Below are 24,581 nucleotides of genomic sequence, written 5' to 3'. Positions count from 1 at the left end.
ATTTCAGCTAGCTTCCGTTTTGAAACAGTTTATGGTCGTCCATGTTTTTTAAATCTTCCCACACATTACATCGCTTCTTAGTTTGTAATTTTCTCTTCACAAGCTACCAATGTGGAGTTCCAAGTTTCACCGACGCATCTTGTTTGATTTTTTCACACTTGTTTAGTATTTCATCGCTACAGTCTATCTGAATATTCCAGTTGATCTGAATCTTCTGGTACAATCCCATGTCTTACACACTTTGATATAAATCTTTATGTGACACATAACGTAAGTATTTTTCCATCTCTTGGCTATTGCAGTCAACACATCTTCCATTTTGTTTTCGGAGTTAAAAAACATATAAGCTCAGTTGAATTATCCGAAGGGATATTAAAAAATTATAACTCTCTGATTATACTCCTTTAATTGACGTTCGGCATAATGCCTTTATCAAAACATTGGAAATTATATGTTAACTACATTTTTTACGTCTTTTGACTGCATAATTTAAATAACAAAGAAAAATGTTTTTAAACGTCAAATGACGTTGTACATGATGACGTCATAAATGGCGTTATATAAAATGGCGCCAAAAAAATGTAAAAATTCGCCAAAATGAAATGACGTTAAACACTTACATATTGTATCTTAATCCTATGTTAAATGTGTGCTTTATATATTTAATAAATTGATATTTACAATAAAATAATCATCATCATATGTAATTATAATCTACCTTAACTTATTATCATAAATTAAATAGGGTAAACTTATTTAATGACTCTTATTATTTCAATCCATATCTATGTATAATATTCAAATGATATTTGATTAAATAATCATATATACTTGCTATTCTATATATCATATACACATTATGGACAAGATAAATTGCATAAAGTACTATTAGTTTTACATCCATTTATGTTGATGATTAATATCAAATGTTTTTCACATATATTTTTTACAAGATAGTTTCCCGTAGCAGGACATCAAGTTGATTTTTTGTATTTAGTCCATTTGGTGATTGCGTTTGAAACTTCTTTATAAATTCCAATTCTTTAATAAGTCTGTAATAATGGGAACTGTCTCTTATTTGTGTTAACACTGATACACCCATATCCTGCACTCTGTGGCCTGCACCATTGAAATGTTCTGAGATTGGTTTCTCTCTTCGTAGTCGCACGTCAGCCTCGTGTTCTTTGGCACGTTCCTTTAATGATCTGCTCGTCTCTCCGACGTATACCATCTTTTGGCATTTAATACAAAATATACCGTACACCAATTATTTAAGAATTATTATTTATTATTATTATTATTATTTAGAAGATTATTTAAGAATAAATTAAATTTAATGAAAGGACACAATTAAGCATGAAAACAAATAACAAATAGATCGATTTAATGTACGCAACACACAGTTCTGATTTGAACCTTAATATGTCTGTAAAAACTTACCGTGTTGCACATTAAATAAATTCTCTCGATAAATGTAATTGTTTTTTTTAATTGTTCACACCAATTTTGGCGCTGTTTGTTTCATCATTTTTAACCGGTTGTTTAATTGCATCTTTGTTAATCACAAACCGATAATCTCGATATGATCGGATACTGTCCAGACAGTTACAAAGTAAACATGGTGTCATAAACCCAGGGACCTATACTTGGGGAACCTGCATAAATCACATGTGGCAGATAATTTTATGGTCATTAAACACAATTTATGATACCTCCATGTCATCTCCTGGCATATTGAGCAGTCATTTCAGGCAAATTTTAAAGCCAAAATACGTAACAAAGTAACAATTGCTTTAATAAAAAATGTTAACATATTTTTAAAATGAGGATATTAGTCCAAATGGATTAGCAGGATTGAGTGTATATATATTAGCTAGTTTAATCAAAATATACAGTGTTAAATAACTATAAATTAAAAAAAAAAAATGTGTAATTTTACTGCTACAATATATTCAACGATTACCGGCAAATATAAAATCTGCAATTATGTGTAAACAGTGTACGTTACAGCAGCGCACACAAACACCATCATGAAAACAAGCAATCAAAAATACTTGCGTAAAATAAATTAAATATATAGATAGTAGTGTTATTTATCATAAAATGCTTGATTGCAGGGTTTTTTTCCACTTTTTGGGAAGATAGCCCATTGCTTTGGAATTGGGAATTTTATAGGCATTTTCATGAAATTGGGAAATAAATTCATTAGCCTTTTTGTTCCACACGAAAAGTCGACTGATTAGGGAAATACTAAATTTGATATAACTTTTTATAATCATTTAATTAAAGGAACAAAAGCATATAATACTTTGTTAGATGTAATTGAATTAAAATTGAGATAAAATACACATTAAACTTCTTTCTAAAAAATAAAAAAATAAATAAAAAAATTTTTTTTTGGAAATTGGGAATTTTTTGCCACATTTTGGGAAAATAGTATACTTTTGGGATTGGGAACATAGCCAATTTCGGCTATAAAATCGGGCAAAAAAAACCCCTGGATTGTTACATGTATCACTCATTATCTCTTAGAAAAGAGATTTCAATATACATGTACATGCAAAGCCAGTTCAATTTGCACAATATGCAGATTTTTTCCATTTGTATGCTTAACTTAAAATTATTATAGTTTCATTCAATGGAAACGAAACGAAAATTCATTCAATGGAAAAGAAAATTACACAATTTAACAATTGTTTTGTATTCTGCTTTTTAGGGGTTTATTTTATAATTGATTAAATGCACCTCTTACACTTTCGATCGCTTATGAACAATAACAATATCCACACCACTTATAATAATGATCAAATAAAATATGTTTAATTATTTTCGAAATACCATTTATGAAAGTCTTACTATAAGAAAGAATACGGCTTATTTATTTGTTTTGTTTTGTGGGATTTTCAGTATTTAGTCTTCCGATCACGTTTACTCTGATGCTAATAACTAATTTGTATATTTATATAGACGAAAATATCTATGAATAAAAATTTATTGGTACTAAATACGATTTATTTGCGCTTATTTAAGAGATTTGATGTTTATTTCGATTATTTTATTGTTTTATTGACTAAAACAAAATCCTTTATACATGTTTTACATAACTGTAACCAGTGATTTTGCCAACCAGTCAGTGCGCATGCGCGGAAAATCCCGAATGTAAACAATAACAATTAAATTGTCTATAGACAAAAAACCACTGGTCGGGCAATCAATAAAACTCTTTTCTTTTGATCATGGTGGTGAAAAGTGTGAGGCCAGTCCGGGACTCGAACCCGGGACACCTCGCGGCGACAATGGCAGTGTGACCAATTGTATTGGGACTTACGCATGGGTTTTTATCTGATTTTGGGGAATGGGCCTGGCCTTTTTATGAGGGGAAAAAAATCCTGCGAAATGCCGGATTTTGGGGGAAAAATCACGCGAAACGCCGGATTTTGGGGGAAATAAGGAAAGTCTTAAATAATCTATTCAACATATTTTGCTGTTTTTAAAACAAATTCAAGGCAACAGATACTCTTATTATGCAATATGCTATATTTTCTACACTGGATCAGGTTAGATTGTGTATTTAAAGTATAAAAAAAAAATTTTTTTTTTTTTTTTTTAGGGGAAAAAAATGAAGTCTGAGGGAAATTTACCTGCTGAGGGGAAAAAAATCTGCGGGGAAAGGGCCGATTTTCGGCGGGTCCCAAAAAAGCCCTGTTACGGGAACGACTAAAATGCGAATAAGACTTATATCCATGGATATGACTGAAAAGTGCAGATATGAACAGACAACGGCTTTTTAAATGTATTTTCCTTTATTTTTGTGTACGAAAATCGTTCTGTGACAAAAATACACGTCGCTCGTGTGTAATGTGACGATCAAATGAATTTAAAAGCGTTTTTCATTGGCATTTTAATTTTAGTAACTCCAAATTCATATCCGCGAATATGAACTTCCAGTCAGAACACCGCTTTTGTTAAATTGCACTACTGTGAAACCATTATTAATCGTCAGGCATTAATTTTCATAAATTTCGTCAGTCGACCGATCGGCGAATTTAAGATCCTAACGAACAATTATGCTCTATGTTTGAACAAAAACAAACACTAAGTTGAACAATATTTTAAAACTTTACCGTATGCATGAGGCATTAAATTCCAACATAATCCATGCACATATTCACTGCTGTTTCGTAATCAAGATTAATCCGGTTTTGACACAAAGGGATGTAGTTTACACAAGGTACTTAACTGACACGTTACACTTCTTTAAAACGCGTGTGCAGTACAGCTGTATCGAATGCGTTGACTTCGTTTATGTAGAATGGTAATGAATTAGCTCTTATTGTTTATAACTTTATTACCCATTAGGTGCATTGTGTTTTTCAGGGGTGTTGCATATTAGCCATCACGCAGCGAATGCCGATGAAAGACAATAAACCAAATGAAAAGATGACGATGTGTGATCAACATGCGTATTTATCACAAATTAATAAAGAATATTTTAATTGCTGTTTCTTGTTTGATTGTTTGCGTTTAACCACACTTATACTATTTATTTTATATGTATCAATTATTTATTTTTAAATTATTGACATTATTGATTTATATACCAGTAGTTTACTTTTAAGAACAAACACACACATAGATTTTATAATTTTAATGTTGATATCAGGATAAAAAGTGACATTTGAGACCAATTACTGTTCTTAAAATTATCAAAAATGTTCGCTTGAAACTTTATTGAAAAGTTACAAAATAATTTCCTAACACTAGTTATTACCCATATTGTTCGCACCTTCCCTGATTGGTGCCGATAAAGGTATGATATTAGTATGGCAATTATAATATAGAATAAGACTTATTGGCAATTGGCTTCGTTGTTAAAAACACTCGTTAACGTTTTTTCGATCCCACTTGTCCGCTAATCATAACAATAAACGTGTGAATGGCATACATTAAGAGGGTCCGTTACTGTCCCTTGATAACAAAAGACTAGTTAATTGGCATGTGACAAACAGGCCCCACCTCCTGCAGTGATTCTCAAGTGTGTTCCCGCATTCGTACCACGATTTTTCGCAACTGCGATTGATCGCGAATATGTATTACACACAAATCGGATATTGACTGACGCATTTTTTTAAAATATAAAATCAGACATTGGCGAATTTAAGTGCTGACGAAATCGTCATTTTTATAAAATTGACGAAATTTTGTGCTGTCGAAAATAAATGGTTTCACAGTATTTTGAGGCAGTTTTAACCACAGGGATCGTTAGGTAAAAAATACTCTATTATACTATATACATATATACAAGGGATACAACTGTCAAATTTCCTGCACAACATCATGGTCTGAACAATAGCAAAAAAATCGCTTCCAAAAGCAATAATTACACCAAAAAAACTATAAGAACAGCTCAGACATTTATCTATCAGATAATAACTGTGTTTATAGCAGTAAAAGTGTTCATAGTTGTGTTTGAAACGAAAGTTACATGAAAAACGGTAAAATTTTCGAAATGCGACACAGGTGTGCACACCCACTTTGACACATTTTGTTTCATAATTCAATAATTACAGAGAAGTTGAGCAAATTTTACCTTGTTTTATTATCCATAGACACTTTATTAATCAAAGTAGACACCTTCCATAATTGCATGTAACTGCATATATGTAAAAACACCGTAAATATTAAATTTGTTTAGATTACCTTAGATTACCTTAGATGAGTTCTTAAAGGGATCTTTTCACGCTTTGGTAAATTGACAAAATTGAAAAAAGTTGTTTCAGATTCGTAAGTTTTCGTTTTAGTTATGATATTTGTGGTGAGGAAACAGTAATACTGAACATTAACCATGCTCTAATATAGCCATTATATGCATCTTTTGACGATTTTAAAACCTAAAAATTATAAAGCGTTGCAACGCGAAACGATTGAATAATTTGGAGAGTTCTGTTTTTGTCGTTAACTTTTGTGAAACTACGAAGATTGCTTATATAGGGTATAAAATACGTCAAGAATGTATACTCGGCGGAATAGCTCAGTAGGTTAAAGCGTTTTTACTTCAGGACTCTGGCAGGACTCCAGGGATCACTGGTTCAAAACCTGCTCCGGGCAATGTTCTTTTCCGTTTTTTATTTTTTTCTTGATTTTTTACTGGAGCTTTTACGATCCAATGTTTACATTTATCAATATAAAGCATTTAATGAATAAGTTAAAAAAATGCCAAAATCTGTGAAAAGGCCCCTTTGAAGAAGGCCCTCAGCCTCTGACTCAAGCTCTTCATTTTCTTTATCTCTTCCGGTCGAGATTTTAGCTTCAAAGTTGTAAACAATTTCTTGGTTTTTCCAATATTATCAAGTCTTGCCTCAAATGACTTTATAGATGTAGCTGTAATAACGCTGTTTGGTAATGAGTTCCAGGTGTCAACGACTCGGTGGCTGAATGAGAACTTTCTGATGTCCAAACGAGGTCTTGTCTTATATAATTTCTTATTTTTTCCCCTAGTTACGCTTTCTTGATTCAGTTTTAAACAATTCCTTTTACATTTCTACTATCTTCAAGGATTTGTATGCAATTGTCAGGTAATGTTACGTGGAACGTGAATGGCTGGATTAATTACTCTAGTGGAATTTCAACCAATCAAATCGCATGTTAGAAATACATGTGAACTATCCAAAATGAAAGTAAAACATTGTCATTGTGAAATTGAAGCAGATTGATATGAATTTCTAGCAAAATATGCTCACTAAATAGTAATTTTGTTGTTTTACTATGAAAAAAAACTATCCAATTAATATGTACCAGCAAAAGAGCTTTATAACAAAGGAATACGAAAATTACTTCTAGAATTCTCAGTTTTCAGCTGTGCACACCTGTGTCCAGTAAGGATTTTTGAGCATTTTGAATGAAACTTTCTCTCTTAGTTCAATGAAAAGCTTGTACTTTATTGCCATGTGTATTATTTTCTGAAAGATAAATGTCTTGGCTGTTGTAATACAGTTTAATTGGTGTATTTATTGCGTTTGGAAGCAAATTTTTCGCTATTGTTTACACCATGGTTGTGTGCAGGAATGTTCACCAGTTGTATCCCTTGTTATATATGTAGTATAATAGAATATTTTTACTTAAGGGTCCCTATGGTTTTAACAGATTTATCACATATTGTGAATTTTTAATTCAACAGTGATTGGGCATAAAAAACTTCAAAAAATCGCATAAATATTGCCTTTATTCGTTCATACTCGCACTTTTCGTTCATATCCGCGGATATGAGTCATATACGCATTTTAGACGTACCGATCGTATTTTCGCGAATAACTTCGCGAAAATATGTTACAAAAAGATGAATAAATAAAATCTGTCATCACTGAATACTGCGAGGAAACGCAAAATATATTAGAACACTCACCTTCATATCATGTATAAAGCAAATTGTTTACATTTAGGATACCGTTTTAAGGAATGTTTATTTACCGTTTTGTTTTAAAAATTTTACAGTTTGAAGTTACCGCTCTTTGTTAGTCGTAAAGTTTTAAATTCTGAGTGTCGATTAAACGTGAAAATTATTATAAAATCACGATACATTTAGAATCGATAATAATTAACAAATGAGTCAAAAGCATAATCTAAGAAATATAATCCTGCTGTATTTGATTTAGTTTTACGACAATCGTAGAAGTTTTGGCGCTAAAATGTCAATTGTTTGCTAAACATTTCTTTGCTTTTTGTGCAGGTCCCTGTTTTTGTGTAAGTGCTATACACATTACAATTGATGTGGTGCTAATTGAAGTCTTTCTTCATTGATACCGTGCGTACTTCTTCTTTCACAGACCCTTTATTTTATTGCTGCAATCTGAATCAGTAGTCCAAACTCTTGTCTTCAGACCCCAGACCCAGTACATTTAGTTTGGTTACAAATTAACCCTTGTATAGTCTGCTAGGGGAGCAAGCTTTTTGCACACTTCAAATTAAGTATGAAATGCTTTTTTTCTAACACAATGTGCATAATATAAACTTAAATTAAATGTGTATATAAAGTCAATAGTTAAAATTTAATTACATTTAAATTACATCATGATTTCTTACTCAGTTTTTACTATTTCCTAAAGCCTTGGCCAAGTAAAATGACAATGGAGCATATATATTTTGAAAGTCCAAACTTGTAGCATATTGTAAAAGTGTTGAACAGCATAACATTATAATTTGGGTAAGCGTTTTTCTTCAATATAAAGTTGGAACCAGAAAACCGGATCATTCCCAATCCATTTTTCAAAAATTAAAGTTGAAACTTTCCAAAATAATTGAACAATTATCCATAAAATGCATTTTAATAATGCGCTTTATGAAACTTGTTTTTTATGGGCGTGTACCTCAATTCAATTCAAACTAAAGGAAAAGCTTGTGAACACTACATGAAACATATATTGCCCAAAATTAATGAAACTTTGTGAGAATATTTGTCTCAAATGAGTCCGAAACTGAGTCATGTTGCTAAAAAACACTGTTAAATCAAGAGAAAAGCCTTGCAATATATTAAAAGTCACATTTGTTTGCGTGGTCGTCATGACCCTTTCTCTGAACATTAGTTCTTAGGCTTAATTACTCCTATGAGTTGCTAAGATATTATTCCTGTGCCTATAAAAACATGGGCACCTTGAGGTGAAGCAGTTTCTTTATGTTGCAGTAGTAAAACAATAAGGTCTCGCCCTTTAAAAAGGGAGTTTAATGCATGTGCGTAGAGTGTCCCTCCCAGATTAGCTTGTGCAGGTCCGCACAGGCTAATCAGGACAACACTTTCCGTCTTCACTGGATTTTCGTCAAGAACAATCTTCCTTTAAACAAAAAATGAAATAATAACGGAAAGTGTCATCCTGATTAGCCGGTGCGGAATGCATAGGCTAATCTGGCACGACACTTTACTCAGATGCATCATGCATTAAACCCCCTCTGCGCAGAACGCAACCCAATTAGAAGTCACATTTTGGACCCACTTGTCATTACACTAACTCAGAACATTGATTTTTTATATAAACTTCCCCCTCTAATTTCATTTAAGAGAACAATATCCACACAGAGTTGTCGTTCCATGCTCTCACATACTATCTCTGCCATCACAAGAAAATCCTACCAGATTTGGTAGGATTTTATTTTTTTTGTTTTCATAACATTATGAAAAGGAGTATCATTTTCTTGTATATTTTAAAAATAGTGTATAAGTTTAGGTTCATGATAAAAAATAAATTACTTAAATTTAAAAAAAAAGTATAAATTACAATGGAAAAATTATTGTTCCAAGCGGCTTGGCTATCATCACGTGGTTGGTTATGAAGGCATGGATTTGATCCAGCTATGCTGGTTCCCGTCTAATCTCTGCGCGGAGGTTGGAAGGAGGAGTGACTTCTACTCCTTTTTAGATTTACTTTGAGCCAGTTATTGACTGATACTATTATTTAAATTCAATTAAAAACAATAATAAGAGAACATAAAACACTTAAGTGTGTTTGTTATATTTGTTTTCCCCCAACTGCCAAATGTGAGTTGTTTCTGATTAATCATAATTGTAATTGGCATGGTGTAATATAAGGGGAATACAATATTAAATAAGTGAAAAGTTAGTTGATAAAACGCTAAACAGAAACCAATTCTCCTTCATATATTCTTGCCTTAATTCTCCCCGATTTCAGCTGAGGGAGGAGTCACTTCTCTCTCAAATTTGAAGGTAGGCTCATTTCATATGAGCTTAGTTCACCTCAAATTTAATTATAATGATATAAAAAATTGACAGATATTCATTACCTTCAGATTGCCCAATCGCCAGACTACTCATTATACATGACTCTGTCATTTGTAAAATACTATTGGTTGAATAAACATTGTTTTGAATTTTAGACACATAAAAAGAAAAGTTTAAATGAACTTGTACATGATTGGACCCTATTGCAAAGCCTAAAATAGTTCGAACATTCAATAGTTTCAACTTAAGAAATACACTTCAATATGATAAAAAAGTGTACTCATATTGTTTATGTCTGAAAATTATGATAAACAAAAAAGATACAGAAATTCTTGCTGACTTAATTTTTAAACTGTCTGTGTTTTTTTATTTCAGTGAATATGGATTTTGATGTAGAAGGGGACGATTTTCTTGCAAACATTGATTTGAAACCTTCAACTGTGGAAACATTTGGTAAGAACTGCAGAGACTTGGGCTGGTCATTAGCAGGACAATGCAGGCATATTTGCCTAATGAATTGCAGAGACTTGGGCTGGTCATTAGCAGGAATATGCAGGCATATTTGCCTAATGAATTGCAGAGACTTGGGCTGGTCATTAGCAGGAATATGCAGGCATATTTGGCCTAATGAATTGCAGAGACTTGGGCTGGTCATTAGCAGGACAATGCAGGCATATACAGTGGAACCCCTCTAAACCGGACATCCCTGGGACCGAGAAGAAATTCAGGTTTAGAGAGAATTCCTGTTTAGAGGGGACATTGACTATTTTACTTTCATAATCTAAATGAATATATAAATGCAACTGCTTCAAGAGCTCTGAAAATCACCATTTTATATGACACTTAATTAGCAATTGTAATAACACAAAATTAAAAATTAATTAAGATTATTAAAATTTAACACGGCTTCCTACATCAAAACAAAACACACTAAAGAATTCTGTTTGTTATCAGTAATTATAATCAGTATTAACACCTCTATTGATCGATTTGTACATCACAGGACATGTATCTTTAAATTGTTGCGATTTTTTACAGTTTGCACATTTTTCAACCACCTTTATTAATTTCACGCGTCTTTAATCCGCTATTCACAACTTTTTGACACTAGGTCTGAGGTGCAATAAACCGGCACTGAGCATTTAGAGAGGTACAATTACGTTTGGAATGACCTAATTTTGATCCAAAGAATGACCGGTATTCGGAATTGAGGGGATTCCGGTCTTGAGGAGATATTTTACGCATGGTTTTATAGGGGAAAAAATGGGACCGGACAATTTGTCCGGTTTAGAGAGGATTCCGGTTTAGAGAGGATCCGGTTTAGAGGATTTCCACTGTACGCATAAAGTATATACACTTTCTATGATCATTTTCCATGAGTTTTTTTCCCATAATTTCTTGCTTTTAACAAATATTCCTTTAATAGTATTTGCACTGCTTCACCTTATCATCATAGTTTCTTTTTTTTCTCCCAAATTGCATTAGAGCCACTGAAATACAGGTATTTCAGATTGTGTCAATAAACATAAACACATGCAATATGTGTGTCAGTGGTGGAAATAAAAACATAAACACATGCAATATGTGTGTCAGTGGTGGAAATAAAACATAAACACATGCAATATGTGTGTCAGTGGTGGAAATAAAAACATAAACACATGCAATATGTGTGTCAGTGGTGGAAATAAAAACATAAACACATGCAATATGTGTGTCAGTGGTGGAAATATAAACAGCTCAAAGTGCATGTTCTAAGGCTATAGTATAAGACAGATAAATGAATCGGGGAAACAATTTACATAATTACTGTAATGAAAGAAACATATACTAAGTGTATTTATCCTGCAGCATTTATCAATTTATAAACACTCACTGTCAGATACATGTAGTGTTAATTGACACTGTTACACATTTGATGTGTTTAGCCCTTATTACAAGTGAAAACTTTTCATGATATGCATTGTTTTTCACAAATACTATGTATCAGGAAACAGTATTCTATTTCTTATCATCAAATGTAGATGAAATATTAAAGCGACCTTTTGATGGTTTGGTAAATTGACACAATTGAAAAAAAAAATCAGATATGCAAATTGTACTGTTTGTAAAAATACCTAATACAAACATTTGCTTTACTCTAAAATATGCATTTTATCTATCTTTTGACTATTTAAAAACCTGAAAATTACATTTATAATGCGTTAACATACGCGAAACAATTGAATAATTTGGAGAGTTCTGTTGTTATCGTTATATTATGTGGCATTATGAGGATTTCTTGTATAAAGTATAAAATACCCGAGTTGCAATGTGAGCACGGGTGGCTGAGTGGGTTAAATGCAGACTTTTATTCTTTGTGTCAGTGGTTTGAGCCCAGTTGAGGATTACTTTTTTAGTCATTCTATAAATATATTTTTGTTTTTTACTTGAGCAATTTAGTTCCAATGTTTACATTTATCAATTTAAAGCATCTACAAATGTCCATACATGCCAAACTCTGTGAAAAGGTCCCTTTAAGTGTCAAACACTATATGGCACGTGTCCCAAAAGTCATGAAATAATAACCATTATAATTCACATGTACTTTCATTTTGAATTTCTGGTCGTAATGCTTAAAAGCATGGTGCCTGTGCAATTGGCGTTTGCAAGTATGGAAATACAAAGAAACACAATTACTTCTGGTAAAAAGTGCCCCCTGAAATGGGCGTAAAATGGAGTTAATTATTAAGCAGGGTGTTTGAGTACATCACCAGAATCTTTTAGAACCAAACATAGCAACCATTGGCATATTGTTTCAGAGTGTCCTTCAGCTCAACAATGGGACAAGCCTGTCATTTTACCGGAGACGTTTCCATTTCCATTTGAGCCCTACGACATTCAGAAGGGGTTCATGCAGGGGCTGTACACATGCCTGGAGCAGGGGCGAGTTGGCATCTTTGAAAGTCCCACTGGAACTGTGAGCTCACTTGTTGTGCATTCTTAATGGGCCGGTCTTTTTGAAAACGGATATTAATTCATGTGTGTTAAGTGTCATCGAAGATTAGCCTGTGATATCTGCACAGGCTAATCTGTGACGACACTTTCTGCTTAGACTGAATTTTTGCAGAAAATTCCAAAATAGTGCCAAGTGTTGTCCATGATTAACCATTGCAAAGTGTTGTCCATGATTAACCATTGCAAAGTGTTGTCCATGATTAACCATTGCAAAGTGTTGTCCATGATTAACCATTGCAAAGTGTTGTCCATGATTAACCATTGCAAAGTGTTGTCCATGATTAACCATTGCAAAGTGTTGTCCATGATTAACCATTGCACACTGCATGGCAGGCTAATAGTGCAAAGTGTTGTCCATGATTAACCATTGCAAAGTGTTGTCCATGATTAACCATTGCACACTGCATGGCAGGCTAATCTGGGAAGACGTTTTAGGCAAATGCAGTAAGCGTTTTTTTTCAGAGATAGGCTTAAATTAAAAGGCAAATGGTTTTGAGAACTTCAGTTTGATTTTGTTAATCATTACTTACAATTAACAAAACAAGCATTTTGCAAAGTAGTTCATTCTTTGAGCAGTATATATTATAAACACTTAAAATTTGGAAGGGATAAATCAATGTAAAGATGGCATTCTAAACTGTGACATCTTCTTACAGTGTTTTTTTTTAATGAAATATTCGGCGTTATTCGGCCCCATTCCCCCATCTTTATGCCCCCCTTCGAAGAAGAGGGGGTATATTGCTTTGCTCATGTAGGTCTGTCGGTCTGTCGGTCCGTCCACCAGGTGGTTGTCAGATGATAACTCAAGAACGCTTGGGCCTAGGATCATGAAACTTCATAGGTACATTGATCATGACTCGCAGATGACCCCTATTGATTTTCAGGTCACAAGGTCAAAGGTCAAGGTCACGGTGACCCGAAATAGTAAAAAGGTTTCTGGATGATAACTCAAGAACGCTAAGGCGTAGGATCATGAAACTTGATAGGTAGATTGATCATGACTTGCAGATGACCCCTATTGATTTTCAGGTCACTAGGTCAAAGGTCAAGGTCACGGTGACCCGAAATAGTAAAATGGTTTCCGGATGATAACTCAAGAACGCTTAGGCCTAGGATCATGAAACTTCATAGGTACATTGATCATGACTCGCAGATGACCCCTATTGATTTTCAGGTCACTAGGTCAAAGGTCAAGGTCACGGTGACCCGAAATAGTAAAATGGTTTCAGGATGATACCTCAAGAACGCTTATGGCTAGGATCATGAAACTTCATAGGTACATTAATCATGACTGGCAGATAACCCCTATTGATTTTCAGGTCACTAGGTCAAAGGTCAAGGTCATGGTGACCCGAAATAGTAAAATGGTTTCCCGATGATAACTCAAGAACGCTTATGGCTAGGATCATGAAACTTCATAGGTACATTGATCATGACTCGAAGATGACCCCTATTGATTTTCAGGTCACTAGGTCAAAGGTCAAGGTCACTGTGACAAAAAACATATTCACACAATGGCTGTCACTACAACTGAGAGCCCGAATGGGGGGCATGCATGTTTTACAAACAGCCCTTGTTAGAGTATATATTTTTCCCCCAAATATTTTTAAAATTCCCCTCTCGGAAGTGTTATTCAATTTTAATCAATACCTCATTTAAATACGTCTTTCGTTACGAATTTACTACAATTTTTTTTAACTGCATCTGCGTGTTTACTTTATTTTAGCCTTTACCGCAAACCGTACGTAGTTCACTATCACGACTTTTGCTTTACGACATCTACCGCAAACCATACGTATTCCAACATGTCGCACAACAACAAAAGCTAAAGTAAAAAAATTTAACAAATCTGTTTTAAATTGATATTCTTTTCAAACAAGTACAACTTAAAAGTCAGTCTTCTTCAAATACCGGCAGTGAAACGCCAGAAACGTCCGGTCAACAGAGTGTTTAAAGACTGTTTAGTTTGCTCAACCTGCTTTGCACGCCACAGAGAAACAGGCTTGGGGAAGCTACTCTGGAGTCCCTGATCAGACTTTGTCTGCACACGGAGAGACATGGTGAAAAGGAGGTCACCAGAATAATTGATAAATTCGCTAAAAAGCCCAGAAATGTTGAACTTTGAACATGAACATAACATGCTTATGAATAAAAGAGTTTGAATTATGTTTTTCTCCCTCTGTATGGTGAATTATAGTGTTAAAACTTGATTTTGTACTGTTACTAGCTAAGCATAGAAATTTCCCCCTTTTCCACTTTTACGCGCAAATTTTCCCCCCCTCAGGGGACCCGACCCCCCTTTCCCCAAAACTGAAAAAAAACACTGTTATCTTTATTGCATTTTCTTTTAAATACAAAATACATGATGCAAATAAATTCATACATGTATTAAACTACAAATACATTTCAGACAACCAGCAAAAATTTTCAAAGTTTTTGTCCATTGATTTCCATCCAAGAAAATGTCTATGTTATTTTCCATCTGATTGAAATAAATGGCTAAGTCCAACTTTCCATAGTGTTTTCCATGTATTCTGTAGAAAAGCATGAAATTTTAGGAGAGATTCCATGGAATTCCATAACAGCTTCAGATGGAAAATTGGCCAATGGATGGAATTCCATCAAATTCCATAGATTTCCATCGATTTCCATAGAATTCTATATCATTTTCTATAGAATTCCATAGAAAAGTGCTAATCACTATGGCAGATCTACAGACAGGCATGATGTACAGTTAATGGAAAATTTCAAAGGGTCATAACTCTGTGAAAAATCATCCGATCATAACAGGCTGAACATATGCACATCTCCTGTCAGTAGTGAAGCTTCCCATAAAGTTTCATTGAATTCCCGTAATAAGTTGCTGAGAAATAGCGGACAAGAATTGCACTTTATGTACAGTTAATGGAAAATCATCCGACCAGAACCGGCTGATAATATTCACATCTCCTCTTGGTAGTGAAGCTTCCCATAAAGTTTAATTGAATGCCGGTCATTAATTGCTGAGAAATAGCCCGGACAAAAATTGTGCACGGACGGACGGACACACGCACGCACGCACGGACGAAGTGGCGACTATATACAATAAAAATTGTGAGAAATTTAGTCACAAACTCTTCTAAACATTTTGTCACATACTTGCAGAGATTGTAAATTTATGTTTTTATGCATAGGTATAGTGAAATATTATCATATTTTCATTTAAAAAGCTGGATGTATTTTCTTTCAAAAAATAAGGTCATACATAATCTGATCAATAAATTTCTGAAAGGTTAACTGTATCGTTAATGATCCTTAGTCAATACTTTTGACAAACATTAAAATGTGTGTCTATGTGATGTCTGTTGTTTAGCTAGACACATTAGTTATACATTGAATTTTAGTTATCAGTCATTTAAATTGAGATTTAAATCTACAAGCAAGTCGGGCTAGAACTATGGGAATTTGAACAAGCCCGAGTCAGATTTTACTGGCCCAAACATTTTTGTTAAAAATGCAGATAAACATAACATAAAACATCCAAAGAAGCATTCATTTATTCAATCTTTAGAATACAATACAAATCTCTTATTAATTTCATCCTCATCCAAGTTAGCTTCCTCGTCATCTGAGCCAGCCTCTTTCGGATCCTGAAATAAGCAGAAATTAATTTCACACACGGATTTCAATCAAATCACAATTATAAATATATACATAAAGTTTAGGTAAAAAATTAGCAGAAAGTTATTCCATATATCCATGTGAAAGAGAGAGCAAACCTGAACCACCCGAAAATATATAAGCAATTAAGTGCCAGGTTATTCTACAAAAAGCCAGTTGACAAATGCGTCAATCACAGTTACCTCAGATTTGCATTCCTCAACTACGTACTTGAATGACAACTGTTCGGCCATTACTCTCTGTGTCCTGAACGCAACGCAAAACATTTATTTTACATAATAGTAATCCGGGAATCACAAAACCATGCGCTTTATGCGCAGTAATCCAATTATCGGCTGATTGCCCAGCACGTGTGCGCAGTGTGTTAAAACATAAGCGGCTGTTGCTTTAAGCGGCTCAAAACTTTGTTTACAAATATTGAAAATGAAAGTGGAACTCGTTTTCTGTTTAATGAATTGTACAAGCACGTCGGGCTTGTAATATTGGATTTCCTACAAGCCCGAAAGAAAAAATACTAGTTTTTTGCTGTCGGACTAGTGCGAATTTCGACGACTGAGTTATATTGTGAGAAATGTAAGCCATGTTATGTTGTCCAAGTTTAAACCCTTTGTCAATAACAATTGTGCTATGGCACATGTCCGCAGGATTCCCTACAATGTCTGAAATTTTAATGCATTTCATGAAAATGCAATTTTATCAATTTTAAAAGAAAGATTCAAACAATATTTAAACTTATAAATGGATAAGACTACAAATCAACTCCAGATTGCTGCACTTGTCTCGATATCGGTCATCACTACATTACTCATGTGTTTTCAGTGTCGTCACTTGATCTTTCTTATTTAAGCTATTTCCGTTGTAAAAGTGCATGCTTTAATCTTACTGTGATTTTTTTAAAGTGAATCTAAACTGATTTTCTTAAACAAAGGATCTCAAGGTTTACTATATACAGTTTAGACATCGTCTAATGCAATGGTGAGGTTTATAAGCCGAGCTTGCGTTACAACACTGGTTTCACGAGTTTTATACTTAAAATTCCTTAACAACAAGCTAATTCGTTGAATCGATATCCCCCGCCTTCTCCTCATTTATATCTATACACCATTGAGGTATCATGTTGTAAAATTATAGTGTCTGAGATATAACCCTAACAAGTTAGTGACAGACAAACGGATGGACGGTCTGATGCCAAATGCCAAAACTATATCCCTTCGCCTTTGGCATTTAAACAAGCACAACCCATTATCTGAGTAGTTAACACAATTTGCAAAACAAGAGCACCACAAAACGGGTGCCACGCTCGGCTGCGGGTTGACAGTTTGGAATAAATGAAAGCTTGTCAGATTTTTTTTAAAGGTCACAGTGACCTTTAACTTTTACATAGTGACCTTCAAATGGGTGTGACATGTAGAACTCATCAAGGTGCAGCTACATATGAAGTTTTCAAGTTGTAGGTGGAATCACTTTGATTTTTGAGCCAATGTTCAAGACCTTGACAAAATGTGAAGGTTTGCGGACGGCGGAGGACAACGGACACGACGACGACGAGCTGGCTATGACAATACCTAGGATTTTCTCCAAAAACAGCCAAGCTAATTAGCAATACAAACAAAAAACAGCAACACATACATTACTTTAGAATATAAATTGTCTGTTTTTGACAGTGTTGAGCTTATAAGGTCCTTTCCAAACAGTTAAGAAAGGTTTTTTTTGTCAACTAATGTTGATATATTGGATTTGTGAAATGCTTGCATCAAAATTGTGAGATGGCTGACATAGACCACACTGAAACAAGGAAAAAAAACCTTCACCATTTATAGGTTTGATTGCAGAATAGCTCCATGATTTATTGCAGTAAAACCACATGATTTATCGCAAAACACACTTTAATTTCATACTCTGTCTACAAAAAATAGGTGGAATGATAATTAATGAATGCAAAATTAAAAACGATTATGTCAATTGCAGTGGAATTGTAAACTTGTTAACATTCACTTAATACTACAATTTGAACCAACACATTTGCTCAAGCCATTTATGTCCGTCAATTACAAATAATTGCAAAGTATCTTGTGGAGCTTGTTTAAAATTGCATAAGAGTACGAATTGAATCTTCTAAAAACAAACCTCTTTAATCAATGATGGGTAATACTAAAAATACTTTTCCAAGTAATTAGTAACAATGAAATCATTGTTTAGTTGAGTGTGTCTTTCAGTTTCAGATTACAATTAGTCATTATGAATAGACTTGCAAGCCTAAAATCTTCCTTGTTACTGAGAACACTGATTGTTATTAACTAGTGGTTGAAGTGTTTATTCTTGACTCTGTTTTGAACCATTAAATAACAATGTACCATACATCATCCTCTAGTCTGAATGTTTAAATATAAGTGTTTTTTGAAAGAGGCCATAAAAAAGTTCCAAATAAAAGTGTGTTTTTTATAGATTGAATGATTTCAAGCTAAAATGCTGATAAAGACATGCTTGTCTTCAGACTGAAATATAAAAAAATGCCTACACAAAAAAGAGAAAAAATGTGGAAAATACAAATTATTAAACAATTAGTAAATAAAGAATTCATTCAAGTGATTATACAATACTCTTAATATGTATGTGTTGCTTTCAGCCCATATCATACAGAACTAGATATGTCACAGACACTGACCCCCATGACACATATTTGGACATAGTCAAATTTAATCTAATTAAAATATTAACAAAAAATCCTCTTAATATACTAACTACATGTACTTAAGCAAAATATTACAAAGTGTCATAATTTTATGAAGCACGCATATATTTCTCAACACATGACAAAGTACAAACAGACATAAGTTTGCAAAAATTGATTGCAAAAAATGCCTCCCTTTATGATCTCTTTTCATGATCTTTCTTAGGCTGCTGAGTGAAATTTGTCAAGCATTTAGTAAAAAAAAATATTTCAAGTTATTATATATTGAAGCACTCTCTCTTAGGCGGTTCCCATTAGCATCTGCTATGGCATTAGGCTCACTTGTGTTGGTGAAGGTCTTGAAGGCTGTATGCCTTTTTACTGCTGCCCGTGGTAATCGTGTTGTCAATGTTGTTACACTGCCCATCATTCCACTTCTCTTTGGCCTATTTCATCTGATAAAGCAAGGCAGAGATGCAGAACTTGCCACATGATCTGGTAGGAGAAGAGCAGGCCCCTGGGATGGATCCAGGCTCTGGTCATCACCATTCCAAACAAGGGCAACTTTAAGATATGCCAGAATTATCCAGCATCAGCCTCCTCATCCAACCCAGCATAGTCATATAAGGCATCATTCTCAAGCAATTAAAAGCAAAACAAACGGCTGGCAGAAGAGAATTGTACTGTCAGGTCTGGGCAGTGTGACATGATGGCCTATGGCAGATTCAGGAGGGGGGGGGGGAATTGTCAAAATTGTCAAATGTTGGTGCAAGTCATCCAAGAACTCTACGTAAACGCCAACAGCACAGTACTTCTGAATTGATAGATTGGTGAATTCTTCAGAATACAGTGGACGTCCGACATGTATGTCTGCTCTGGACCGTCTTGTTTAACCTTTTCCTAAAGAAGATAATACAGGAGACCCTGAAAGACCACTACAGCCCAATCTTTGTCGATGGAATAACCATTTACAACTTGAGATTTGCAGATTACATTCCCCTTATTGGTGGAACTAGCAGTGAGCTCCAAGACCTTACCAATAGACTCTTTGCAAGAGCAAAACAGGTAGGGGTCATCATTGAAAAGTCGGATACCATAATGAACAGCACAAACAACACCAGTACAGTTAGCACCATAAACAGCGAGAAGCTGGAGGAGGTGTCTAGCTTCAAGACTTGGCAGCAACCCAGTCCAATAACAGTTTGTTTTTTTGGATGAAATATTCGGCGTTATTTGGCCCCATTCCCCAATCTTTAGAGTATATATTTTTCCCCCAAATATTTTTTAAAATCCCCTCTCAGAAGTGTTATTCAATTTTAATCAATACCTCATTTAAATACGTCTTTGGTTACTAATTTACTACAATTTTCCTGAACTACATTCGCGTGTTTACTTTATTTTAGCCTTTACCGCAAACCGTACGTAGTTCACTATCACGACTTTCGCTTTACGACATCTACCGCAAACCATACGTATTCCAACATGTCGCACAACAACAAAAGCTATCGTAAAATATTGACAAATCTGTTTTAACTTAAATAAATTGATATTCTTTTCAAACAAGTACAACTTAAAAGTCAGTCTTCTTCAAATGCCGACAGTAAAACGCCAGAAACGTCCGGTCAATAAGTGTTGAAAGACTGTTTAGTTTGCTCAACCTGCTTTGCACGCCACAGAGAAACAGGCTTGGGGAAGCTACACTGGAGTCCCTGATCAGACTTTGTCTGCACACGGAGAGACTTGGTGAAGAGGAGGTCACCAGAATAATTGATAAATTCGCTGAAAAGCCCAGAAATGTTGAACTTTGAACATGAATACAGCTTGTTTATGAATACCCCCCCCCCCCCCTCAGGAGACCCGACCCCCTTCCCCCTAAACTGAAAAAAAAACACTGTCTTAGAACACAGTAAGTCTGGCAACAAATGTATGTTGTTCTTGGAGATTGTCTACCCACTGTATCAGTACTTCATGTGTACACTTTCTTGGTGTTCACAATGCAGGGAAAGTCGCTGAGTCTGATCTGTGGTGCTCTGAGATGGCTGAAGGATTATCAAGACAAACAGAAAGCTGAACTAGAGCAGATGCTTCAAGGAAAGACAGCAGAAAGGTGATCCCCGTAAAACTGAACTTGAAATAAATTAGGGTATTTATATGTGATTTTATGATGCAGATTCGTATTTTACACAGTTTAGCTTGATAAATCCAGAATGTGATTTTATGATTGTTTTGCAAAACAAAAATTCTGGCAATTTTTAGTGTTCTCTTGAATGTTTTGAATCATTCATATATTCTTCTGGAAAAAGATTTTACTTATATTATCCATTTGATTGAGACTTAAGAATTGGTGGGAAATTACTGTATAACATACAGCTAAAAGTTATAAAATCATCTTTGTGAAAGTGAATGAGTTTTATTTTAAAAATTACTAATGGCTATAGTATTGTAGGCCCCTGCATGGTTAGGAAAACAGGAAAATGAGCCCTGCTTAAATACATTGTCAAGAATTTTATATTTACATGTGTATGAAATTTTGCATTTTCTTCATATAACATAAATACACGATATTGCATTTTAATTCATGCATGCTAATTTCAGTAATGAAGAAAAGGAAAACCAAAGTGGCAATATACCTGCAGGTATGCTTTTCAATCCTACTCAAACTGTAAGGGAACTATTTTGATTGGATGTTATCCTATTAAATAAAAACTGTAAGGGAAATTATTTTGATTGGATTTTATTTTTAAAGCTATGTTATTTTGAAAAAAAGGTATGAGGCCAAATTCTTTGATGTGTTAATGGAAGAAAATTGATGGGACAAGGCCTTTTTTTAATTAGTTTTTTTTATGTTTTCCTTCTAGAACTGGATTGGATAAGTGAATTCAAGAAAAAACAGGAAGTGGATGAAAAGAATCAGAAAATAAAGGTAAAGTTTTTTTCTGTATTTCATCAGACTACAGAAGCCCGACATTGAATATTTAATTGAAATTACTTTTAATCTGTCTTAAGCTGTAAGAAGTTTATGTTCCAGCTAAATTTGGGCAGTGCTCTATGAAAAAGGGGTTTAATGCATGTGCGTTAAGTGTCATCTCAGATTAGCCTGTGAAGTCCGCACAGGCTAACCAGGGGCAACACTTTCCCCCTTAATTGGATTTTTGCTAAGGAGAGACTTTCTTTAAACAGAAAATATCATAAAAGTGGAAAGTGTCTTCCCTGATTAGCCTGTGTAGACGGCACAGGCTCATATGGGACCACACTTTATGCACATGTATACATTCCCATTTTCACAGAGCAAGACCCATTTTCATGTTGAAGAGAACGACGTTATTTTATACATTATTTACTGTCCATTAAATTTTGTTATACCTCATGGAGGTGGTATATTGAAGTCAGTCAGTTTCAACATTGATGGGCCACTTCTTCCACATTTTCTCAACTGAATAAATTCAAACCTTTTAAGTGGCCTTAAGTGTAGATGTGCAAGACATCGATTAGTATTAAATTCCTGATTTATTAGCTCATCTATTTTTTGAAAAAAAAAATGAGCTATTGTCATCACGTCGGCGTCGGCGTCCGGTTAAGTTTTGCGTTTAGGTCCACTTTTCTCAGAAAGTATCAATGCTATTGCATTCAAACTTGGTACACTTACTTACTATCATGAGGGGACTGGGCAGGCAAAGTGAGATAACTCTGGCGTGCATTTTGACAGAATTATGTGCCCTTTTTATACTTAGAAAATTGAAAATTTTGGTTAAGTTTTGTGTTTAGGTCCATTTTATTCCTTAAGTATCAAAGAAAATTGAAAATTTTGGTTAAGTTTTGTGTTTAGGTCCATTTTATTCCTTAAGTATCAAAGCTATTGCTTTCATACTTGCAACACTTACTAACTATCATAAGGGGACTGTGCAGGCAAAGTTATGTAACTCTGACTGGCATTTTGACAGAATTATGTGCCCTTTTTATTCTTAGAAAATTGACAATTTGGTTAAGTTTTGTGTTTAGGTCCATTTTATTCCTACAGTATCAAAGATATTGTTTTCATACTTGCAACACTTATTAACCATCATAAGGGGACTGTGCAGGCAAAGTTATGTAACTCTGACTGGCATTTGGACGGAATTATGGGCCCTTTATACTTAGAAAATTGAAAATTTGGTTAAGTTTTGTGTTTTGGTCCACTTTACCCCTAAAGTATCATAGATATGGCTTTCATACTTGGAACACTCGCAAACTATCATAAGGGTACAGTAAAAGGACAAGTTGTATAACTGGTTGTCATTTTTACGGAATTATGGCCCTTTTTTGACTTAGTAACTTTGAATATATGGTTAAATTTTGTGTTTCGATCCACTTTACTTCTAAAGTATCAAGGCTATTGCTTTCAAACTTCAAATACTTTCATGCTATCATGAGGTTACTGTACCTGGCAAGTTGAATTTTACCTTGACCTTTGAATGACCTTGACTCTCATGGTAAAATGATTAAATTTTGCTAAAATTGCCATAACTTCTTTATTTATGATTAGATTTGATTGATACTTTGACAAGACTTCTCTTACCTTCCATACCACAATAGACTCCACCCAAACCATCCCCGTGCCCCCCCCCCCCCCCCGAATCCCCCCGCCCTAATTTTTTTTTTTTTTTTTTTAAGATCATCTCACAAATGACCACCACACCCTCACACTATACCCCCCCCCACCCCACCCCCCCAAAAATTTATTTTTTTGAAACGATTAAAAAACACAAATATTTATTTTTATTATTTTATTTTTGAAATACCGTCCAACCATCGCACCCAAGAATCCCCTCCCCGACCCCCCCTGCATTTTTGGAAGATAATGTAATAAATGTCCACACCCCCATATTATACACCCCTCTTCACTCCACCCCTCCCTCCTTTGTGATTTAAATTGAGAGTCCCTTCACCTTTAAAAAGAAAATAGATGAGCGGTCTGCACCCGCAAGGCAGGTGCTCTTGTTTTGCTTTTATTTGTTACAGCCTGTGCCATTTGAGTTTGGAAAATTAGCGCGATAAACCATGAAATGGGGAAAAAAGTCGATAAACCATGAAAATAAGCATTATTTATATGGTTATAAGTAACAGAATTAAAATTGTTTTTAAGTGCATGTTCAGGGGTTTCTCTAGCCATTTTGGGAAAAGGAGTCTGGTCAAATTGGGGTTGTTTTAATTGATAAAAGTGGCAAATTTGGGAATTATTTATAGACAAAAAAGACTAAATCAAAGTTATATATTTTGTAGGATGTTTAAATAAAAAGTTGAGATCTAGAGTTAAGAACTCATAAGTCATAAGAGACTTCTTCCTAAAAAAAAATTTTAAAAAACCTTTTCTTTTTTTTTATTCGGCTTTTTTTGGGAAATTTTGGTCAGCTTTTTGGGAAAAAAACATTGATTTTTGCGATTGGGAAGCAGCCGAAAATCGGCGGTAATTTTTAGCAAAATAAATCACTGTGAATGTATTTATTGAGTTTTCTGCTCATGATTTAATGTCGTTAACATGGCTGTTTGCAG

At 34.3% G+C, this 24,581-nt stretch overlaps 1 protein-coding gene across 1 annotated transcript in view; it reads left to right on the top strand.

The window, feature by feature from the left end:
* The window catches only part of LOC127877202 (ATP-dependent DNA helicase DDX11-like), a 177,346-nt gene that overhangs the window by 72,744 nt on the left and 80,021 nt on the right, over window positions 1-24,581 (top strand). The window contains 5 exon segments of the mRNA XM_052422871.1: window positions 10,103-10,180; window positions 12,526-12,683; window positions 21,053-21,159; window positions 21,648-21,688; window positions 21,911-21,975. Coding sequence (XP_052278831.1) covers window positions 10,103-10,180; window positions 12,526-12,683; window positions 21,053-21,159; window positions 21,648-21,688; window positions 21,911-21,975 — 449 coding nt within the window.

Source organism: Dreissena polymorpha, chromosome 4 (genome assembly GCF_020536995.1).
Source record: "Dreissena polymorpha isolate Duluth1 chromosome 4, UMN_Dpol_1.0, whole genome shotgun sequence".
Lineage (NCBI taxonomy): Eukaryota > Metazoa > Mollusca > Bivalvia > Myida > Dreissenidae > Dreissena > Dreissena polymorpha.
The sequence above is the reverse complement of the archived record's forward strand: the minus strand, read 5'-3'. Positions and strand labels throughout refer to the sequence as shown.